Raw genomic sequence first — 21,339 nt, forward strand, 5'->3', positions numbered from 1 at the left:
AATTGAATTACACTGTAACAAAGCTGTTATAACCCAGTTACATCTGACGCTCGCTCCTGTACCCCTTTGGCTGGCTTCTTTGCCTCTAACCTTCCATCGGGCCAGTGCATTTGCCTCATTGAACTCAGATTCCATGTGACTTGCAGAACTTTCCAAGTCAACTGCAAGCATTTCTAGTAGATATGACTCCAAAATGTTGCTCACAATCTTTTGCAGAGGACACTCAGCGTAATTCAACCTTGATTCTTGGCCAAGGGCAATTTTGTGAACATCACACACCGTACAGTAATAGGCTAAGTGACACAGCGCTGCTCTTCACCCCATGACTGCCCCATCTAGGGTCTTTGCAAGCTAACTTTCTGCTCCCGTTTTTTTATATATTTGTGTCTCCTCCCTGGCCACAGCCACTTCCTGCTGCTGACAGAGGCTGATCTCCAGCTGCATGGTCTGTTCCTTCTCTTCTGTGCTGGGAACCCAAGCAGCCGTTGGAAGGCAGCTTTGAGCAGAATGAACAAGGCTCTTCTAAGAATCAGGGCCTGTGTTTCCCTGCAAGAGTGTTAAGACAACTTTCTGGGCTACTTCTAAGCTTTTGCGTTTGATCCTAGGTCCTCAGCTGGGTTGCAGGCAGATGAGGGTGCCAAATGAGGGACAGGCTTTTGATGTCAGACATTCCGAAGGCTGATCACTTGTCACTTTCATCACACCTCTATTAGTGCACATTTAGAGCTTCCTTGCTTCCTCACTGGACTGGGGGGTGGGTAGAAGTCTCTCCTACCTCTCCCTTATAGAGGTCTCTACCTACACAATAAAACTCCCCTCCCAGGCTTTTTTCTTCCCTAACAGCATCTGCAAAGCTCTACAAGGTCATTGGGTCACCAAGCGTCAGTTTGCAGCATTCTCTTATTGTGCTCATCCTTGATTGTGAACACCCTGTACCCTGATTGCTTGTTAACACCCGGAGTATCTCTGCCAAGCCCTTGAGATGTGCTACTCAGTACCATGTTCTCACACCACTAGGTGCGTCATCACTGCCATACTGTTACTACCAGGTTGTTAACTCTCCTTCACCTCAGTTTCCTTTTAAACTTACTTATTTGATAGTCCAGTAATTGTTCTCTTATCCCCAAGGATTGACTGCCTGCTGCCCTGTTGTCTGCACGTGCTGGGTCTGCGTGGACTGTGTTCTCTTGGTTTTCTAACTTTGGATCAAGCATCGGGTCAGGTTGAGCAGGGAGCACTCACCGAGCAGCTAGGATTGTGAAATTCTCCCTCTGCAGAGGCTCTGCAGCCTGGAGCACATTTCCGTGTGTATTCCACTCCACATCTGAATGTGGCACAGGCTCACAGGCTCGTGGTTTGACTTCTCATATGTGACTATTTCCTCCCCTAATCCAAAGGCCGAGGTAAAGATGGGCTTTCCCCTGGCTTTTGGCTAGAAATCTGGCTTTCAGCCCTCTTCTCTTCTTCTTCTTCTTTTATTTTTTTTTTAGAGTCAGGGTCTCACTCTGTTACCCAGGCTGGAGTGCAGTGGTGTGATCATAGCTCACTGCAGCCTGGAGCACCTGGGCTCAAGTGATTCTCCCGCCTCGGCCTTCCAAGGTGCTAGGACTACAGGCATACATCACCGTGCCTGGCTTTAGCTCCCTTCTTTATGGGGGTTTCCACGTGAGCATTAAAACCCAAGCCACCAGACTCTTCCTGGATCTGATGCCCATCCCCCAAGCCACCTGGCCATGGCTTTCAGCCTCTGCTTTATTTCTTGGTCTCAGATATTTCCCTTTCTTGGTATTCTATGTACAGAGATTTCTTTTAAAAAAATTTGTTCTATTTTGGCTACCATTTCCCAGTGCTGTTAATTAAAAGGCTTATTTTCCAATTAGGCTCATTACTTTTATAATCAGAAAACAATAACTTAAAAAAACCTCAAACACATCTACCCTTTGCTGAAAACAAAGAAACCAATATATACCTATTGTGTATGTGTGTCTCTGTGTATATTTTCTTCTTTCCTGAATGATGAAATATTAACAAAGATGATGGGTTTCTGCTTTGGAAGTGAAGCCTGTGGTCTACTTACTTGCTGATTAGCAAAACAAAGTTTTAAGTTATTTACAGCATGCTTCCTTATCTAATACATGGCAAAAGGAAAAACCAATCAGCAGATGGAGAAATCTGCAAGGTGTAGCCTGCATGATACCTTTTGGCTCCCCCTGCGTCAGGTGAAACAATGATACAGTTCTTCCACTCGGCAATGTTTTCCCGAATCCACTGCAGGACTGCGGGCTCCGCATACAAATTATCCACAGGAATATCAAAGAATCCCTAAAGGGAGAAGTGAGTGTCATGTTGCAGGGTTTTGTTTTGTTTTGTTTTTTCCTTTATTTTTTAAACAATAATTGCTTTCATTAAATAACATTTGCATTTTTTGTTCAAAAGAAGCTTTTATAACAGACTCCCTATTGTTAATTTTAAACGGAACTAAATCAAAAGACAGATATGTTATAGGGGCGTATTTCAGTCCAATCTGTCTTTTGGGACATATTCTATTGTCTTATGATGGCCTATATTCTGAGGAATAGAATGGCTATGCAGGACAGTGAGGGAAAAGGTTTGTTGTCTCTTAGGTATTTATTATAAATCAAATACTTCACGTTCATTATATAACACAAAGTGGCATAGTATAATTTGGCCTGTTTTAGAGACAAAGAACATAAGTTATGAAGAAGTTAAAAAATGTATATTATGACTCCACCGTTCTAATTATTTTCCATAAGCTGAGATGGAACTATATAGAGCTTACTACCAAAAAGCCATCCCCACTCCTCCAAAAGTGATTGGGGGGCAAGGTGGTGATAGAGACTGGAAGTACTAATATCAAATTATATTTCCAAGTTTAGTAAAGACAAAAATCCAAGAGAGTAGCCATATATAAACTCAAACACAAGTAATGTTACCTCTTCTAAGATTATTTAATTTAACAGACTTGATTTAACCATTTGCAAAAGGAAAACACGGATACCTGTATCTGAGAGGCATGCAGGTCCATGGTGATGATGTGATCCGCCCCGGCCACCGACAGCATATTGGCCACAAGTTTTGCAGAAATTGGGGCACGACTCTAAAAATAAGAACATTAATTTTATAACAGGAAAAGATGGATACTGTTAGATTCCTCCCACTAGGACGTACATGAGAAAGATAAATCATAGATGCAATCAACGAAGTATCAAAAAGAAAATTATACATGTTGTAATAGCAAAAGATATATTCGTTCCATCTTATTCAGCAAACATTTACTATTTACGTATACCACTGCAAAACTAAGTGCTTGACACTGGGTATAGAGAACAAGTATAAAAGAAGCAAACAGTTAAACACATGTACGTGTAATGTCACAATATGTATAACTGAAATCATGGTAAGTGTGTAGAAATAAAAGGTACCGAGAGAGTGAGATGATAGTAGTAGGAAGGACATAAAGTTTAAACAAGATCATTATTAGCGGTCCCTCTGAGGAAATCGTTTTTAAGGCAAGTTTAGCAAAGGCGAGGAGAATAGTGTTCTAGAAGGACCGAGTGGCACATGTGAGATCACTGAGGCCAAGAGACCCTCACACAGCCAGAGGCTAAAAGAAGTCCAGCTATTAAAGAGGAATTCATGTGCCAACAGTTAGATGCTAACACTATTACAATGGAAAAAAACAAGGTCAAAGAATGAATACTGTAAGGGGATTGATAATAGTTACTATTTAATTTCATACTTAGTGTCATTTACTGACATTACATTCTTTGTAAAATTACCTAACTTCTCTATAGCTTTGGTTTCCATATCACAAATTATGGACAATACAACTGCCCACATTGAAGAAATTCAAGAGATTATACAGACACATGATTAGACCTAGGTGGCGTTCAGCATTTTGTTGTAAACAACAGTATTTCTATATATGAGCCACAAAAAAGAAAAGCTTAAAAAAAGATTTCATTCAAATGATCTTTGTTACACACACACACACACACACACACACACACACACACAGTATATTCATGTAAAAACATGCAGGAAGGAATTACATAAAAAATGTTAACAGATTATTTGTGTTTTCCCGAATATAGCACTTTTTAAAAAGAAATATGTATTCTATCATTAAAAATAGGTATATATGGGGTACGGTGGCTCACGCCTGTAATCCCAGCACTTTGGGAGGCTGAGGCAGGTGGGTCACAAGGTCAGAAGATCTAGACCATCCTGGCTAACACAGTGAAACCCCGTCTCCACTAAAAACACAAAAAATTAGCCAGGTGTGGTGACGCATGCCTGTAGTCCCAGCTACTCGGGAGGCTGAGGCAGGAGAATCGCTTGAACCCGGGAAGCGGAGGTTGCAGTGAGCCGAGATTGCGCCATTGCACTCCAGGCTGGGCGACAAAGTGAGACTCCGTCTCAAAAATATATATATATATTTTTTTCTTGTTTTTTTTTTTTTTAATTTTTTCAATCTTCTCCACTAATTAGAGATCATAACTCATGTTTTCATCATTTAACTCCCCTGTACTACATTCCACGTTGCTTTTGGGATATAATCGAATTTTCTCAGCTTTATTCTCTCAAGTTCTCCGGCTAGTCTGGCTGCAGCCTCCTAGGAACAGCTCCTTTCCTACACCTCTGCTTCAGGAAGCCTCCCTGAAGTCGGCCTTGGGGTTGTTCTTCCTCCTCTAGAAAACACTTGAAGTCTGGCCATTATACCCACATGCCTGCCTTGTCCCTATTCCACTGCCTCCGCCGAGCCAATGTGTTTGATCCTCCAGGTCTGGTTCAAATCTCCTAATTTTAAGGCAGAACTCCAGGAATCATCTCTCCTTTCTAAGGGGGCACAGAATTGGTAAGCATTTGGCCCTACCATTTGGGACTGCCTTGTGATACCTGCTGAAAGATAGATGTTCGGATATATTATATGTACAAATGTCATAGTTCACAATTAGAATACATCCCTCAAGGGCAAACAATTGGTTTTGGAGATTTTCACATCATCCGCAGAACACAGTTCCACACTCTGCATTTGATAGTTCTTCAATAAATATTTACTAACAGATTAACACTAAATGTCCAAGGCTTACTCATTAGCCTCACTAATTGTGAGAATTATTTAGTGTAACAAAGTTCCAGGATAATAAAAAAAGCAAATCAGTTGTTACAACTGCTTTGTAATAGAGCCTGATTTGCAACGCTAATCAATTTTGTGCTTCTCCTACAATTGTCGAATCAGTTACTACGGGTTGAATGGTCCCCTCCAAAATTCAGGTGTTGCCAATGTGATAGGATTAAGAGGTGGGGCCTTTAAAAGGTGATTCGGCCCTGAGGGCTGCTCCCTTGAGAGCGGGATTAAGGTCCTTCTAAGGGAGGCTTCAAGCAGCATTTTGCAAACTTGCCCTTCCGTCTTCTGTCATGTAAGGACACAGCATTCTTCCCTCTGGAGGACACAGCCCATAACAGACACCAAATGCCGGTGCTTGGTCTTGGTCTTCCAGTCTCCAGGACTATGAGAAAATACGTTTTTGTCCTTTTTCCCCCCCTCCCAGGACACACGTTCGAAGAGTATTTCTTTTTTTTTTTTTTTTTTTGAGACGGAGTTTCACTCTTGTTGCCCAGGCTGGAGTGCAATGGCATGATCTCAGCTCACCGCAACCTCCACCTCCCAGGTTCAAGCAATTCTCCTGCCTCAGCCTCCCGAGTCTCTGGGATTACAGGCATGCGCCACCACGCCTGGCTAATTTTGTACTTTTAGTACAGATGGGATTTCTCCACGTTGGTCAGGCTGGTCTCCAACTCCCGACCTCAGGTGATCCGCCCGCCTCGGCCTCCCAAAGTGCTGAGATTACAGGCGTGAGCCACCACGCCCGGCACCAAAGAATATTTCTGTTCTTTATAAATTACCCAGTGTGTGGTATTTTGTTACAGCAGCACAGACTAAGGCGCCAGCAAAAAGAATCCTCCCTTCTCATCTCTCCTCAGTGGCATCCAGTGTTTCTTAACTTCTGGGATCCAAACCACAGGGTAATTTCTAAATTCACACTTTCTGATTTTCTTCTTCACACCTTGTTTACAAGTTTGGTTTTTGTTCTGTGTCTCAGAGTTCGGCTCATACCCAACTGAATCTTGCAGGAAAAATGATTTACTAGTTAACTGACTTGCTAGCCTATACAAGGAAAAGTACAGCATTGAAACAAAGGTAGAGTCAAGGTACAGTAGCCAAAAGTAAAACATTCAGCTCCCCTAGTGAAAAATGCATAAAAGTCAAATGTTTTGCAAGTCAGCCCAATCATGACAGAGTCCCAGGCTATTCCAGATGTTATTCAATGCATCAAATATTGCCTTTCAAAAAGTGTAAATTTGACGGGTTTTTAAAAAAATTACAAGACTGTAGAAATTCACATCAGGAAAAACTGTTCTCAATTTCTCTGGTACAAAAAAGGAAACAAAAGAAAATTTTATTGAAAAGAGAACATGATCTTGAAAATGATTTTGAAAAAAGAAAAAAGAAATCCCCAAACTACAAGTCATTTACCCGCCTCAGAAGTCATTATTCCCAGCCTTGCCCACAATCTACTTTTTTTTTCTTTTTTCTTTTTTTTCCTTTTGAGATGGAGTCTTGCTCTGTCACGCAGGCTGGAGTGCAGTGGTGAGATCTCAGCTCACTGCACTACAATCTCTGCCTCCTGGGTTCAAGCAATTCTCCTGCCCCAGCCTCCTGAGTAGCTGGGATTACAGGTACGTGCCACCATACCTGGCTAATTTTTGCATTTTTAGTAGAAATGGGGTTTCACCATGTTGACCAGGCTGTTCTCGAACTCCTGACCTCAGGTGATCTGCCCACCTCGGCCTCCCAAAGTGCTGGGATTACATGTGTGAGCCACCGTGCCCAGCCCAACCTACTGTTTTTACCAGGGAAGGGAACCAGCAGTTATTGAGTGTGTTCTATAGCAGGGACCGGCAAATTAGAATCCACGGGCCAAACTTAGCCCACGGCCTGTTTTTGCGTAACCTGTGAGTTAAGAATGGTTTTTACGTCTTTAAATGGTTGAAAAACAATCAAAAGCAGAACAATATTTTGTGACATCTGAAGATTATATGAGGTTCAGATTTCAGTGCACATAAAGTTTTATTGGAACACAGCCATACCCATTCATGTACGCATTGACTATGGCTGCTTTCACACTAAAATGGCAGAGTGGAGCTGCTGCAATAGACCCAGTGGCCCACTGACATTGACATCCAAAATGGCATCCAAAATGACATTCAGCTCTTTTCAGAAAAAGCTTGCCCACTCATGTATTATGATATGGTAGGTACTTCATAAATAGTAGCTAGTGCTGTACTTAATTTACAGATAAGGAAACTAAAGATACAGATAGTTTAAGTAACTTTTACAAAGGACAAACTGAGTAAATAATGGTGCTGGAATTCAAATCTGAGCCTACTTGATTCTCAATGCCAGAGCTCAGACCACTTGGCACCATGTCTTTTACAATTAATATTACATCATCATCATTTTTCTATATTAATATTATATTGTATGGATGTGTCCTAATTTATGAAACCATTCCTTCGCTGTCACAATCTGTCCCTGGTGTCTTGTACATACAAAGAAAACCCCAAATAAAATGTTACATATGTGCAGGGCTTGCTTAAAAAGCAGCAACAAGGTTTACAGAAAAAAACAAAACCAGCTTTGAATCTGGTTAAAAGCTTCTAGATTTTTTTTTTTTTCTGGGCTTCTTTGCAAGGAATTCCAAGTAGAGCAATTACACAGAATTTCATTGTCATTAGACGTCATAGGTAATACAGTCCTAAGGGAAAGGAAAAACACAACAGAAAGTCTCGGAGGGCTGCCCAGAGCTCCTCCTGTGGCTGTGCAGGAGAATTTTCTTTCTGGGGTGAGAGATCAAGTGTAGGCCACAGCTTCTCATCACAATCTAACACCACATGGCTTTATGCCTTCCTAAATAAAGCAAAAAGGTAGAAGTGCATTTCCCCTACCCCTCACCCCCACCCCAATCATGCTTGGTCTCCTCATCATTAACCTGTACTGGTAAACAGTAGCACTTGTCTAAGAGATTCTAAGAGATGAAGTATGCTAACAGGCTCCGGCCATCTCTCTTAGGTGCTTACTAAATACCTGTTCCCCTCACCGAAGTACAGTTTCTCAGTACAAAGCCAAGCCATGTGATCCAAGGTAAGGAAGGAATAGTTGGGAAAAGTATTATCAGCCATTTAAAAAATGCAAAGGTGGGCCAGGCGTGGTGGCTCACACCTGTAATACCAGCACTTTGGGAGGCCGAGGTGAGCAGATCATTTGAAGTCAGGAGTTCAAGACCAGCCTGGCCAACATAGCGAAACCCCATTTCTACTAAAAATACTAAAATTAGCCAGGTGTGGTGGTGCACACCTATGATCCTAGTTACTTGGGAGGCTGAGGCAGGAGAATTGCTTTAACCCTGGAGGCAGAGGTTGCAGTGAGCCAAGACTGTGCCACTGTACTCCAGCATGGGTGACAGAGCGAGATTCCATCTCAAAAAAAATAAAGCAAAGGCACACCTCAAATAATAGATAAAATTAAGAATTAAGAATTCTTCTTTCAGAAGTTTGGGGAAAGAACAAAATTGTCTCCTCACTATAATATGAGTCGCACTGACTACACAGACACGTCAGAAATAACGGTGTCAGGACAGCTTATGTGTCTTGGCTACCTCCAAGGTCAGTCCAGAGGCTATAGAGAGGGTGGCCCTATGTCACTTGCCCAGGACAGTCTAGGCAGACACCTGTTTCCTAGCACAGTTATCCATAGAGCTCCCTTTCAATCTTGAAAGCATCCTGGCCTAGATGATAAATGATATGTGCTAGCTCAAAGCCCAAAGTGTCCTTAAACTATTTGTCTCTTAACATATCAGTGACTTCCTTTAAGGCCTCCTGGAGTGAGCTGAATGGTGGCCCCAAAAATATCAGAGCCCAATCCCTGGAACCTGTAAATGTTACCTTTATTTGGAAAGAAGGTTTTTGCAGATGTGATGACATTGAGGATCCTGAGATGGCGAGATTATCCTGGATTATTCAGGTGAGCCCTAGATGCTACCTCATGTATCCTTTAAAGAGAGATGCCAGGTGTGGTGGTCATGCTTTTAATCCTAACACTTTGGAAGGCCAAGGCAGGAGGATCTCTTGAGCTCAGGAATTCGAGACCAGCCTGGGCAACATAGTGAGACACACCTCTACAAAAAGCAAAAAATATTAGCCAGGTGTGGTGGTGTGCACCTGTAGTCCCAGTTACTTGGGAGGCTGCGGTGGGAGGATCACTTGAGCCCAGAAGTTTGAGGCTGCAGTGAGCTAAGATTGTGCCACTGCACTTCAGCTTGGGTGACAAAGTGAGGCTCTGTCTCTAAAAAGAAAATTGAAAATGTGAGAGTGAGCGAGAGATCTGATGGAGACAAAAGACAAGGCCATGCACAGATTCCAGCAGAGATTAGAGTGATGTGGCCTCAAGGCTGGCAGTCACCAGGAGCTGGAAGAGGCAAGGAAGGAGGAGCCTCCCCTGAAGCCTCCAAAAGGAATATTCCTCTGCCAACACCTTGATGTTGGACTTCTGGCCTCTAGCACTTAAGAGAACATATTTCTGTTGTTTTAAGTCACCCAGTTTGTGGTAATTTGTTATAACAGTGCTAGGAAACTAATACACCCCACTGTGATTACTTCTTTCCTAGCTGTGTTCTCTAACGAGAAACCACACGACTTCCTAAGCCACTACACACGCTGTCTCTCAAATGTTATCAGCGGCCCTGCTTATGTGTGGTTGATGATGAAAGACCTCTCTTCCATCCGCAGTTAAGCTCAGAAAGTCATGGAATTGTCTGACTGGGATAAAAAATTAAAAGCAGCTACAATGTTATTACCAAGAAACACACTTGCAGCAAAGTGATTAAAGAAAGGGTAGAAGAAAGAAAATAAACATGTTTTCACAACGGGCCAAAATGGAAGACACACTTAACTGTCTAACATCAGGAAAACTGCTACTAGCTAGTTAGACAACACAGTTCCACAAAACGGTTAAAGCCGGCTAGGTGCGGTGCCTCATGCCTGTAATCCCAGCACTTTGAGAGGCTGAGGTGGGCAGATCACTTGAGGCCAGGAGTTCGAGACCAGCCTGGCCCACATGGTGAAACCCGTCTCTACCAAAAATACAAAAAATTAGCCAGGCGTCATGGCGCATACTTCCCAGCTACTTGAGAGGCTGAGGCAGGAGAATCCTTAAACCCGGGAGGCAGAGGTTGAAGTGAGCCGAGATGGCGCCATTGCACTCCAGCCTGGGCAACAAGAGCGAAACTCCATCTCAAACAAAACAAAAAACAACGGTTACAGCCACTGCAGTTCCAGAAATCCATAGGACTCTTCTTGTTAGCGGTGGTTGGGAGCACTACGTGCAACTAGGGGATGGAGGCTGGACTGCATCACACCTCCTACAATAGAAGGAGTGGCGAAAAAACAGTGCTAGTTTTTCCAACTCAAATAAGAAAACATTTTGAAAATACAACTTTGTAAAAAGAGGTCACCACAAATCAGATATGTGCTAACAAAAATGTAGAGCTTCCAATATTTTATCACTTAAAGAGGAACATGGGGTTACAAATCACCTAACAGTGGAGGAGGGCATGTATAATGATAAAAGGAGTAATTTTCTAAAGAAGTTACAATATATTCAATATCTTAGGGCCAAATACAAAATATAAAATCTATTGAGAGTGAAAGAGCTTGATTAAAAATACAGCTACAGGCTGGGTGCGGTGGCTCACGCCTGTAATCCCAGCACTTTGGGAGGCCAAGGCGGGCAGATCACTTGAGGTCAGGAGTTCGAGACTAGCCTGGCCAGCATGGTGAAACCCTATCTCTACCAAAAATACAAAAATTAGCCAGGCGTGGTGGTGCACACCTGTAGTCCCAGTTACTCAGGAGGTTGAGGCAGGAGGATCACTTGAGCCTGGGAGGCGGAGGTTGCAGTGAGCTGAGATTGTGCTACTGCACTTCAGCCTGGGCAACAGAGTGAGACTCTGTCTCAAAAACAAACAAACAAACAACAAAAAACCAGCTACAATGTGAGAATTTACTAAACCACAAGGAAGGAAGAAATAATGGCAGAAAACTAGCTCTTCTATGACATGGACAAGGAGAAAGATGCTAAACAATCCTGTGGAAACATACAGATGGGAAGAATAGCTAGGACAACAGATTATACCAATGGGACAAAATTAGAAAATTGAAACTTAACAGCTAAAAATACACATAAAACTCTAGAATCAAGTTTAAAATAAAAGGAGCTATACAAATAGCTAGTGGGAGGATACAGCTTCATAGCAGTGTATGTGACCTAAGGTTTTGGCTGCCCAAGGTCAAGTTTAGATCATAAACACACACACACACACACACACACACACACACACACACACACACAAAATCTATCAGTGGTCTAATACAGTGGTTGGCAAACTGTGGACTGTAGGCCAAATCCAGCTACTACCAGCCACCAGTCACTTGTTTTGGTACTGCTTGTGAGCTAATAATGGCTTTCACATGTTTAAATGGTTGAAAAAAATTCAAAATAATATTTCAAGGCATGTGAAAATAATATGAAATTCACATTTCAGTATCCATAAATAAAGTTTTATTGGAACACAACCATACCCATTCATTTACATATTGTCTATTGCTCTTTTTGAAGTACAACCAGAGTTGAGTAGTTGCAACAGAGACCATATAGCCATTTACAGGTAAAGGATGTGGACCCTTCTAATTAGATTTTAGGTGAGAAATTAACTCACTGGCCATCTTCAAGACAGGGAATGGAAACCATGACTTGAGGAGGCTGGGATTAAAATTCAGGGGGACTTTGGTATATGAATTCAAATTTATAAAGGGATTTTTTTCAAATATGAGGGGATCTTGTGTGCTGCTTCAGAAATCTGTGTTGTTTCAGAAATGAATTATGGAGATAAAAAGCAGCATATTGGGGAAAACTTTTCTTGCACTGAGTTACCAAATCAGAGAACAGCAGTGTGTCTTGCAAACTGGCAGGATTCTCTGAGCTCGGCTGAACATCTATCTATCCATAAATTATGGAACGGACAACAGCTGGGAATTGACCACTGTAGTAGGTCAAACAATATCCCCCCAAAACTCATGTCCACCCACAACTTCAGCATGTGCCCTCATTTTGGAAATAGGGTCTCTGCAAATATAACCAATGTAAAGATTAAGTTGAGTTCATTCTGGATTAGGTTAGGCCTGAAATCCAATGACAGTGTCCTTATAAGAAACAGAGAAGAGACACAGGGAAGAGGCCAGGTGAAGAGAGAGGCAGAGACCAGAGTGATGTAGCCACAGCCAAGGAATGCAAGGAGACACCAGAAGTTAGAAGAAGTGAGGAAGCATCCTCCCTTACAGGCTTCAGAGGGAGCGTGCCCCTGTCCATTCCTTGATTTCACACTTCTGGGACTCTGAAACTGTGAGGGAAAAATTTCTGCTCTTTTAAGCCATGCAGTTTGTGTAATTTCTTATGACAGCCCTAGAAAACTAATACAATCTCCTTCAAAGTTCTTCTCAACCTCTGATTTCTCTGTTGCTCTCAAAGGCAAAGACTAATCACATTTTCTTCCATTTTTTTCTAAAGACTCACAGAGCCTCCTCTGATGCTAATGTTGTGAAAAACATTATTCAATGATACTATTTCTATTCTTTTTAAAAGCTTAAAAAGAGATCATGGGTTTTTTTTTTTAATTAAACTTTTTATTTTGGGGGAATTGTAGATTGACATGCAGTTGTATAAAACAACGCAGAGATCCTGTGAACCTTTTACCTAGTTCCCTGTGGTAACCTCTTGTAAAACTGTAACACAGTATCATAGCCAGGACCCTGAAATTGATACAATCCAGTGATCTGATTCAGATATTCTCCAGTTTGACTTGTACTTTTATGCATGTGTGTGTATGTATTTAGTTCTATCCACCACCACAAAGACATACAATAATTTCATTATAACAAGGACAATAATGGTATTTTAATACCTGCAAAAATATGCATTACCTATTTATTTGAATATTAACGTCAGGGTAGGTTCAAAGCCAAACCTTCAACAAACGAAATGAGGAAGCATATTTACTTGATCATCAAAGGAAAAAGCCAACATTTTCCAGATAATTCTAATCAAATGGATAAATGAGGAAAAACAACATTGACAGTGGCCCAGAACAGGCTTCTAGGGCAGGACACACCTCTCCTACCTTGTCCTTTTTATCTTGTCGGGCATATGGGAAACACGGGATCACAGCAGTCACCCTGGATGATGACGCGATCTTGCAGGCATTGATCATGATGAGGAGCTCCATCAGATTGTCGTTAATTTCCCCGCAGCCACTCTGGATGATGTAGACATCTTCCCCTCTCACACTTTCACCAATCTCCACGCTAGGAAAAGAAAACTGCCATCGGTTAATATTGAAGCATATTTGCATCTCGGGCATCCCTGAGACCACCCCCAGGTTTGATGATCACCAGGATGACTTATCGGACTCAGCCTAATAGTTACACTCATGGCTGTGATTTATTGCAGGGAAAGGACACAGAGCAAACTCAGCAAAGGGAAAGGGTGCATGGGGTGAAGATGGGGGAAACAGGGTGCAAGCTTCCAAGACTCCTCCCCAAGGGGAGTCAGAGGTAGAGCTTAATGCCCCAGTAGTGAGCTGTGACAACACGTGTGAAGGGCTCTCTACCAGGGAAGCTGCTTAGAGACGCAAGTCGCAGGGTTTGTATTGTGGGCTGGTCATATAAGCACCCTCTGCCTAGCACATACCAAAATGTCAGACTCACAGGCATTCAGCATGAACCACATTGTTTATCAATTGTTTAAGAGTTTATGCAGTGAGCCATTCTTACCGGGAAATGGTGGGTACCCTTGCAAAATCTAAGCTCCTAGAAGCCAGCCAAGGGCCAACCTTGCAAACAGGCCTAAGTCTCGGGCTTGCTATGTTAACTCTTTTCTGCAAAATACTATATTTAGTTTTAGTTTTTTATTAAAGTTATACAGTCATATTGCTTAAAAAATTCAAACCATTCTGTAAGACTTATAACAGAGAAAGTGCCCAGAGGCCACCAATTTCAACTCTTGATAGGGTTTTTAGATATTTTCCTTCAATTCTAGCTAATATGTGTGTATTGCTGTGTCTTGATTTTTCATTTTAGGCGAAGTGTATTGACTTTTCACTATGGAAGATGAGGATTGAACTATTTCCATTCAGTTCCATCACTTGCAATGCAAACTTCCCATCTCGCCATCATCCCAATATAGATCAATATGCACATTAAAGATTGACTCTACGTTTTCAACTGCACAAATGCTGCTCAGAGCTCTGCCATGCAATAAACTTAAACAAATGTTTATATTTTCTTTTCATGCACATCTTTTCTTTTCATTTTCCCTGGAGGTCATTCTCTTACCTTTTTATCTGCTAAGTTTTCTGAATCCTGAATCCAGATTCCACCCTAAACCCTTCACTAACAATCAAAATCTCCCAAGGTCAGAGGCCTCAAGTCCCGTCTGCATTTCATCATCTTGCAGGCATCCCTCCCAGGGGTGGCAGGCCTGGGTTATCTCTCTGCCTGTGCACAGCTGCCATCCGGGGATTCCCTGCCCCCTCTCCTGCACTCCATTTGCCATTTTCTGTATCCTCTTTCTTGGTATACTTCCTTGTTTTGCTGGTTGGCATCCTCACATAGCTTCTGGAGAAAGAGTAAATAGCAGCTAAGTTTTTGAAAATTGCATGTCTGGAAGTTTCTGTATTTCCAGGTACAGAATTCTGGATGTCCAACATGAGAGGGAGAGCCAGCTCATCCCTGGTATATTCCTTTGGTGAGAAGAAACAGAAAATAGTGCTGTGTGCTCAGGCATGTCCTTCGCAGAGCTCTTTGTCCAAACCAAGACGATGGTCAGCTCTGCTATGTTTTGAAAAGGGAAATTTCTTTCAGTGATTGATATTATTTGGAACAATTTGAGCACAGCATGAATTTCGTGTTTTCTTATGCACAACCTCTTATCCCGAGGCTGCAGAAAACTGCACTGTACCCAGCTGAATGAAGCCACTTAGAAATACACAAACATACCCATGTACACACCTCGAGGACAACGAGCGACACTCATTCACATTTGGTGTCACAACTTTTCACGTCATTTCAGAGAACCCTAAACCTCAGGCATTTTTCAATGGAAAATCCCATCTCTGTCGTAGTGTTTATGTAATTTTTTTTTTCTCACTTTGTTGCCCAGGCTGGAGTGCAGTGGTGACATCTCAGCTCACTGTAACCTCTGCCTCCCAGATTTAAGTGATTCTCCTGCCTCAGCCTCCCGAGTAGCTGGGATTACAGGCACACACCACCACACCTGGCTAATTTTTGTATTTTTAGTAGAGACAGGTTTTGCCATGTTGGCCAGACTGGTTTCGAACTCCTGACCTCAAGTAATCCGCCCACCTCAGCCTCCCAAAGTGCTGGGATTACAGACCTGAGCCAATGCACCCAACCAATATTTTCTGAACATGTAATACATGTCAGTGTTTTATCATTTTGATAGGATCCCTAATCCAAAATTCTGAAATCTGAAACTTTGAGTGTCGACATCATGCTCAAAGGAAATGGTCATTGGAGCATTTTGTATTTTGGATTTTTGGAGATTTGGAATGCCCAACCACTGAGTACAATAGAAATATTCCAAAATGCAAAAAAATAAAAATAAAAATTTAAAAATCTGAAATACTTGTTGTCCCAGGCATTTCTGATAAGGGATACTCAACCTGTATAACATTCCTATGATTTTTTAATGGGTCACTGAGGAAGTTTTTGAACGTTATGTCCCTAACCCCATTTTTCTCATAAGCCCTATGATTTTGGATTGCCTGATTTTGCATAGCGTGGTAATTTTTAGGAATACATATGTCACGTTACAGCAGAATTGTCTGTAAATGTATTCATCCCAAAATGAAATATTTTAAAATTACAAATGAGGAACATGAATAATTATCCTTCTCCCTTCTCCTGCTATCAGATACTCAATACAATTGTTTTCTTAAAAGAGTCAAATAAGGTTGGGCGCAGTGGTTCACACCTGTAATCCCAGCACTTTGAGAGGCTGAGGTGGGCGGATTACCTGAGGTCTGGAGTTCTAGACCAGCCTGACTAACATGGAGAAACCCCATCTCTACTAAAAAATACAAAATTAGCCAGTGTGGTGGTGCATGCCTGTAATCCCAGCTACTCAGGAGGCTGAGGCAGGAGAATCACTTGAACCCGGGAGGCGGAGGTTGCAGTGAGCCGGGATAGCACCATTGCACTCCAGCCTGGGCAACAAAAGTGAAACTCCGTGTGAAAAAAAAAAAAAAAAAAAAGAGCCAATTACACCTAATGAAAATTTAAAAACAGGCTGGGCATGGTGGCTCACGCCCATAGTCCCAGCTACTTGAGAGACTGAGGCAAGGGGATTGTTTGAGCCCAGGAGTTCTAGTCCAGCCTGGGCAACGTAAGCAAGACCCCGTCTCTAAAAAAAAATTTAAAGGAAAATAAAAATAAAGTTTTTCAAGCTGACATGTTGTGAAAATTGTTTTGATAACATTCACACATCTTCTTGCATGCCTTCTACTACGAATGAAAATATGCCAACCTCACAGGATGAGAGGGACGGAAAGAGTTCTATGTGCTCCCTCCTATTTCAAGATCTAAGGAGCTAAATCTAACTGCTTTGTGAATATTACATCAACTATGAGATGAACTTAATTTGGAAATTGCTGTGGTTTAAATGTGTTCCCTAAAGTTCATGTGTTGAAAGCTTAATCCCCAGTATAGGAGTATTGACAGGTGAGACCTTTAAGAGGTGATCAGGTCATGAGGGCTCTGTCCTCACAAATGGATTAACGTCATCATTGCTACAGTGTGCTCATTATCATGAGAATGGGTTTATTATATTAGCAAGTTTGGCCCTCTCTTGCTGTCTCTCAAGTGTGCTCTCTTGCCCTTCCACCCTTCTGCCATGGGATGATGCAGCAAGAACGCCTTTGCCAGACGCCAGCCCCTCAATATTGGACTTCCCAGCCTCCAGACCTGTGAGAAATAAATTTCTTTTGTTTATAAATTAGCCAGTCTCCGGTATTCTGTTACAGCAGCACAAAATGAACTACAGCAGAAATCAAGTACAGTATTATATAGCTGGGAGGTAGACAAAACACAGCACACAGGCCGTTTTTCTATGGCCTGTGAGTTAAGAATGGCGTGGTAGGCAGAATAATGGCCCCCTAAAGATGTCTACATCCTAATCCTTTGAATATGTGAGTTTATATGGCAAAGGGGAAATAAGTTTGCAGATGGCATTCAGGTTGCTCACCAGCTGACCTTAACATGGGGAAATTATCCTGGATTATTTAAATTGGCCCATTGTAATCACAGGGCCCTTAAAAATGCAAGAGGGAGACAGCAGAAGCAGCGTCAGAGCAACATTTTGTTGCTGACATTGAAGGTGGAAGAGGCCAATAGTGAAGGAATGTGGGCTGCCTCTAGAAACTGGAAAAGGCATGGGAACAGATTCTCCCCTAGAGCTTCAGAAGAGAATGCAGCCCTGCTAACCTGTGACAGACGTTACTGAGGCAAGGGGATTTACAGAACTGTAAGATACAGCAGCAACAGAGACTACGCGTGCTAGCACTGCCTAAAATATTTACGATTTGGCCCTTTACAGAAAAACTTTGCCAACTCCTGGTCTTATGACGTTTATCCCACAAGATTAGATTCTTTGGCCTGTTTTTCCTCAGGAACCTCAATTCTCATATGACTAGCAGTCCAGGGGAGGACAGAGAATATCATCACCATGGCAACTTTTCCCCTAAAGCTAGTCCTGCTTCTACTCAAAAAGATGATCATTGACTACCTTTATTCTAGGTCTTTAAAAAACCGTGGCCAGAGGCCGGGCGCGGTGGCTCAAGCCTGTAATCCCAGCACTTTGGGAGGCCGAGACGGGTGGATCACGGGGTCAGGAGATCGAGACCATCCTGGCTAACAGGTGAAACCCCGTCTCTACTAAAAAAATACAAAAAACTAGCCGGGCGAGGTGGCAGGCGCCTGTAGTCCCAGCTACTCGGGAGGCTGAGCCAGGAGAATGGCGTGAACCCGGGAGGCGGAGCTTGCAGTGAGCTGAGATCCGGCCACTGCACTCCAGCCTGGGCGACAGAGCGAGACTCTGACTCAAAAAAAAAAAAACAAAAAAAAAAAAACAAAACAAAAAAACAAAAAAACAAAAAACTGTGGCCAGAAGGCAGCATCTATTTGCCGTTCCGCCAGAGGATCTTTATTGACCCCCAAATAAAAAGGCTGAAAAGCAAATAAACTAGCATGGTAACTAAAAGATAGCCACAGACTCTTAACACTTTTCCCATCAAGGAGCAGGGTCTAGTCTCCTGCCCTTGAATCTGGGAGGGCTCTGTACTTGCCCAACAGCATATGACAGAAGTTATGATACACCAACTTTCAAGCCCTGTCCTTAATGGACTGGTGGCTTCAATGTCCTGTCTTTCGGAACATGTGCTCTTAGAACCCAGCTTCCATGCTGTAAGGAAGCTCAAGCAGCCCCATGGAGAGGTCTACAGGAAGAGGAGCTGAGGTTCCTAACCAAGCTCCTGGGCAAAAACTAGTAACAACTTTTGCTACCAGTTTTTACCAGTCATGTGAGCCATCTTCAAGAACCCTCCAGCCCCAGTTAGCCACCTCAGCTGTGACCATATGGGGCAAAAACAAGTTTTCTTCACTGAGCCCTTCCCAAATTGCAGATTTGTAAGCCAAATCAACAATTACTGTTTTAAGCCATTAAACTCTTTATTTATTACATGGTAACCGATAACCTCATATAACTTTGTATAACCTTGTCTCACAGTATAGCTTAAGATTCTGCCAGCAGGTTAACTGACCAGGGTAAAATGTTACAACAGAGACATCTAGACACCTGCTGTCCTAAGATGTCACCATGGAATATCCATGGTCTATAGTGAAGCTGGAGCAGACCTCTCCCTGCATATCTGAAATGATATAGGGATGAGAAGGTAAAATTAGAAGGCTCTATGTTCAGTTAAGTAGCGTATAAAAAATGCAAAATGGGAGGATTGATGGCCAGGAGACAGCAAACCAGATTTCTGATCCTAGTTCAGTGACAGATTCAAGAAAGGGCCCTTAAATGAACTGAAAGAATTTTGTCTTCCTTTTGCCCTTCAGTTTCTCCTCTCTACAATCACACAGTTAAAAGCTGGATTCCTAGCACAGTACCCAGTCCAGAGAGGGCTGTTTATAAAAATTTATTTATTTATTTTTTGAGATGCAGTCTCGCTCTGTCTCAAATTAAGCTCTGTATTTGTACAGTTCATGGAAAAGAGAAAAATCAGGCAGTGAACCTTTTATATCCTATATATTAAAAACATAAAATGTAGCTATATAGGCAATTCCCAAACTTCATGCTGAGTGGTTTTTGAGGCCCCACGATTTCTAATTATCAAGTGATGGTTATAAAACACCAAAAACGAAATAAAAGTGAGTCTGCTTTATATTTGAACCAAATGTATAAACAATCATACCTCAATGTCTGAGTGAGTTTTGCCCAACAGCACATGCGGTATTCTTAGGAGAAACTCAACACTGACTTAGCAGTGAACTGATCTAGATTAACCATGCTCCTTAGCAAAAGATCGTGCTGCACTGAGTACATGGAAGGGCAACATACTTGCTTTCAAAATTTACTTCATCAAGAAATTTCTCCTTTACTTATATGACGACACCTTCTGAACAAAAACTATTCTTCTTGTGTTCCTAAAGCGACTGAAACTTGAACAAGACTGGCAAAATACTGCAACACTCAAACCTAGCTCTATCCTTCTCCAGAGCCCTAGACCATCCTCTCAGACTTCTGCATTAAACACTGCAGAGTGGAATTCTTTAGCCAAAGTCCACCTGCCACTCATTCGCAATGTTTCTTCACTTATATTATCATCGGAGCCATACTGGAATTTGCCACCTGGAAGAAGTCACATAAGATTCACATATCCTAAAAAGCCGACTTGCCAAAAAATAGTAGCTTTCCCATCAGTATTAACATAACTCCTCATTAAGAAATTTTTGCCTGACCCTAAGTCATCAAGATTTTCTCCTAGAAATTTTATAGTTCTAGATTTTACATTTAGGTCTATGATCCACTTCAAAGTTAATTTTTACAAATGGTGAAAAGTATGGATGGAATTTCCTATTTTTTGGGCATATGGGTGTCCAACTGTTCCAGCACCATTTCTAGAAAATGCTGGTTAAATTGGATCTTTGCCAAAGATATAAAAATTATCAGTAACTGTGGACAGTTAACGGTACTAGATATTGGAGGAAGAAGGGGGAAAAATGAGACCAATTTGAAATGAGTCAAGGAGCTGTGTGGACTCAGGCAGGTGGACAAAGGAGCCCTCCAGGTCAGCTTCCGAGGATGGCCACCACCTGACCCACAGGCAGAGGCGACCACTTCTCCTGGGCTTGAGAAATGGGTGTAAGTTACAGTCGAATCACAGCATTGTCGCTGTACACAGCAGAGTCCCAGAACAAGAAGGAAGCTGAAAGTCCATCGTCTTTGAAGCAGCAAGAGTAGTGGGAGCAGAGGGGAGCCCAGCACGTGCGCCCTGGGGTTCTCACAGTCTTTCAAACCTTGGCACAACTCCACGCTCTGGATAACGCAGTGGTCTGCGCCCTGGCTGCTCAGGAGAGTCAACTGGGAAGCTGTAAAATCGCTGATCCTCCGCCCGTTGGATCAAACCCTTGGGGGCAGGTCGGGGGAAGCAGCGTTCAGACCGTCCCCAGGTAAACCCACTGTGCAACCGGAGTTGGGGACGGGAGAAACCTTTAGTCGCACGCACTGGTCTGAGGTTCAGCTTTGCAAGGACGCGGAAACTGGAACCAGCCAACCCAGGACGTCCCTCCACCGCGCGCTGACTCGATGCGGTTCCCGCCCGCTTCGCCCACTCTCTCCCCGACGGTCTGTGACCGCCCAGACGTCTCCCTTCCGGGATGGGGACGCCAGGCCGGGCGGCGCCCCTGGGAGGCCGGGAGCGGCTCGGGACCGCGGGATCGCCGCGGTCCCAGGACCCGAGGCCCTGCCGCCGGGGGTACAGCCGGGACGCGCACCGGGACGCGCGGCGCCCCGCCTCGGCTTCTTCGCAGGCGATGGCGCGGGGGCGCGGAGGCCGCATT

At 42.9% G+C, this 21,339-nt stretch overlaps 1 protein-coding gene across 2 annotated transcripts in view; it reads right to left on the bottom strand.

Moving 5' to 3' along the window:
* Nucleotides 1-21,339, bottom strand: part of PRPS2 (phosphoribosyl pyrophosphate synthetase 2) — a 34,202-nt gene that overhangs the window by 12,473 nt on the left and 390 nt on the right. Inside the window, exons 2-4 of one of the 2 annotated variants that reach the window (XM_010383284.2) lie at nt 13,320-13,503; nt 3,020-3,118; nt 2,198-2,322 (exon numbers count right to left, since the gene is read on the bottom strand). In XM_010383284.2, the coding sequence (XP_010381586.1) occupies nt 2,198-2,322; nt 3,020-3,118; nt 13,320-13,503 (408 nt within the window). Of the gene's footprint in view, nt 1-2,197; nt 2,323-3,019; nt 3,119-13,310; nt 13,504-21,339 lie in introns of both variants that reach the window. The other variant, XM_010383283.2, reaches the window with a different exon arrangement.

This window comes from Rhinopithecus roxellana, chromosome 7 (genome assembly GCF_007565055.1).
Source record: "Rhinopithecus roxellana isolate Shanxi Qingling chromosome 7, ASM756505v1, whole genome shotgun sequence".
In the NCBI taxonomy this organism is placed as follows: domain Eukaryota; kingdom Metazoa; phylum Chordata; class Mammalia; order Primates; family Cercopithecidae; genus Rhinopithecus; species Rhinopithecus roxellana.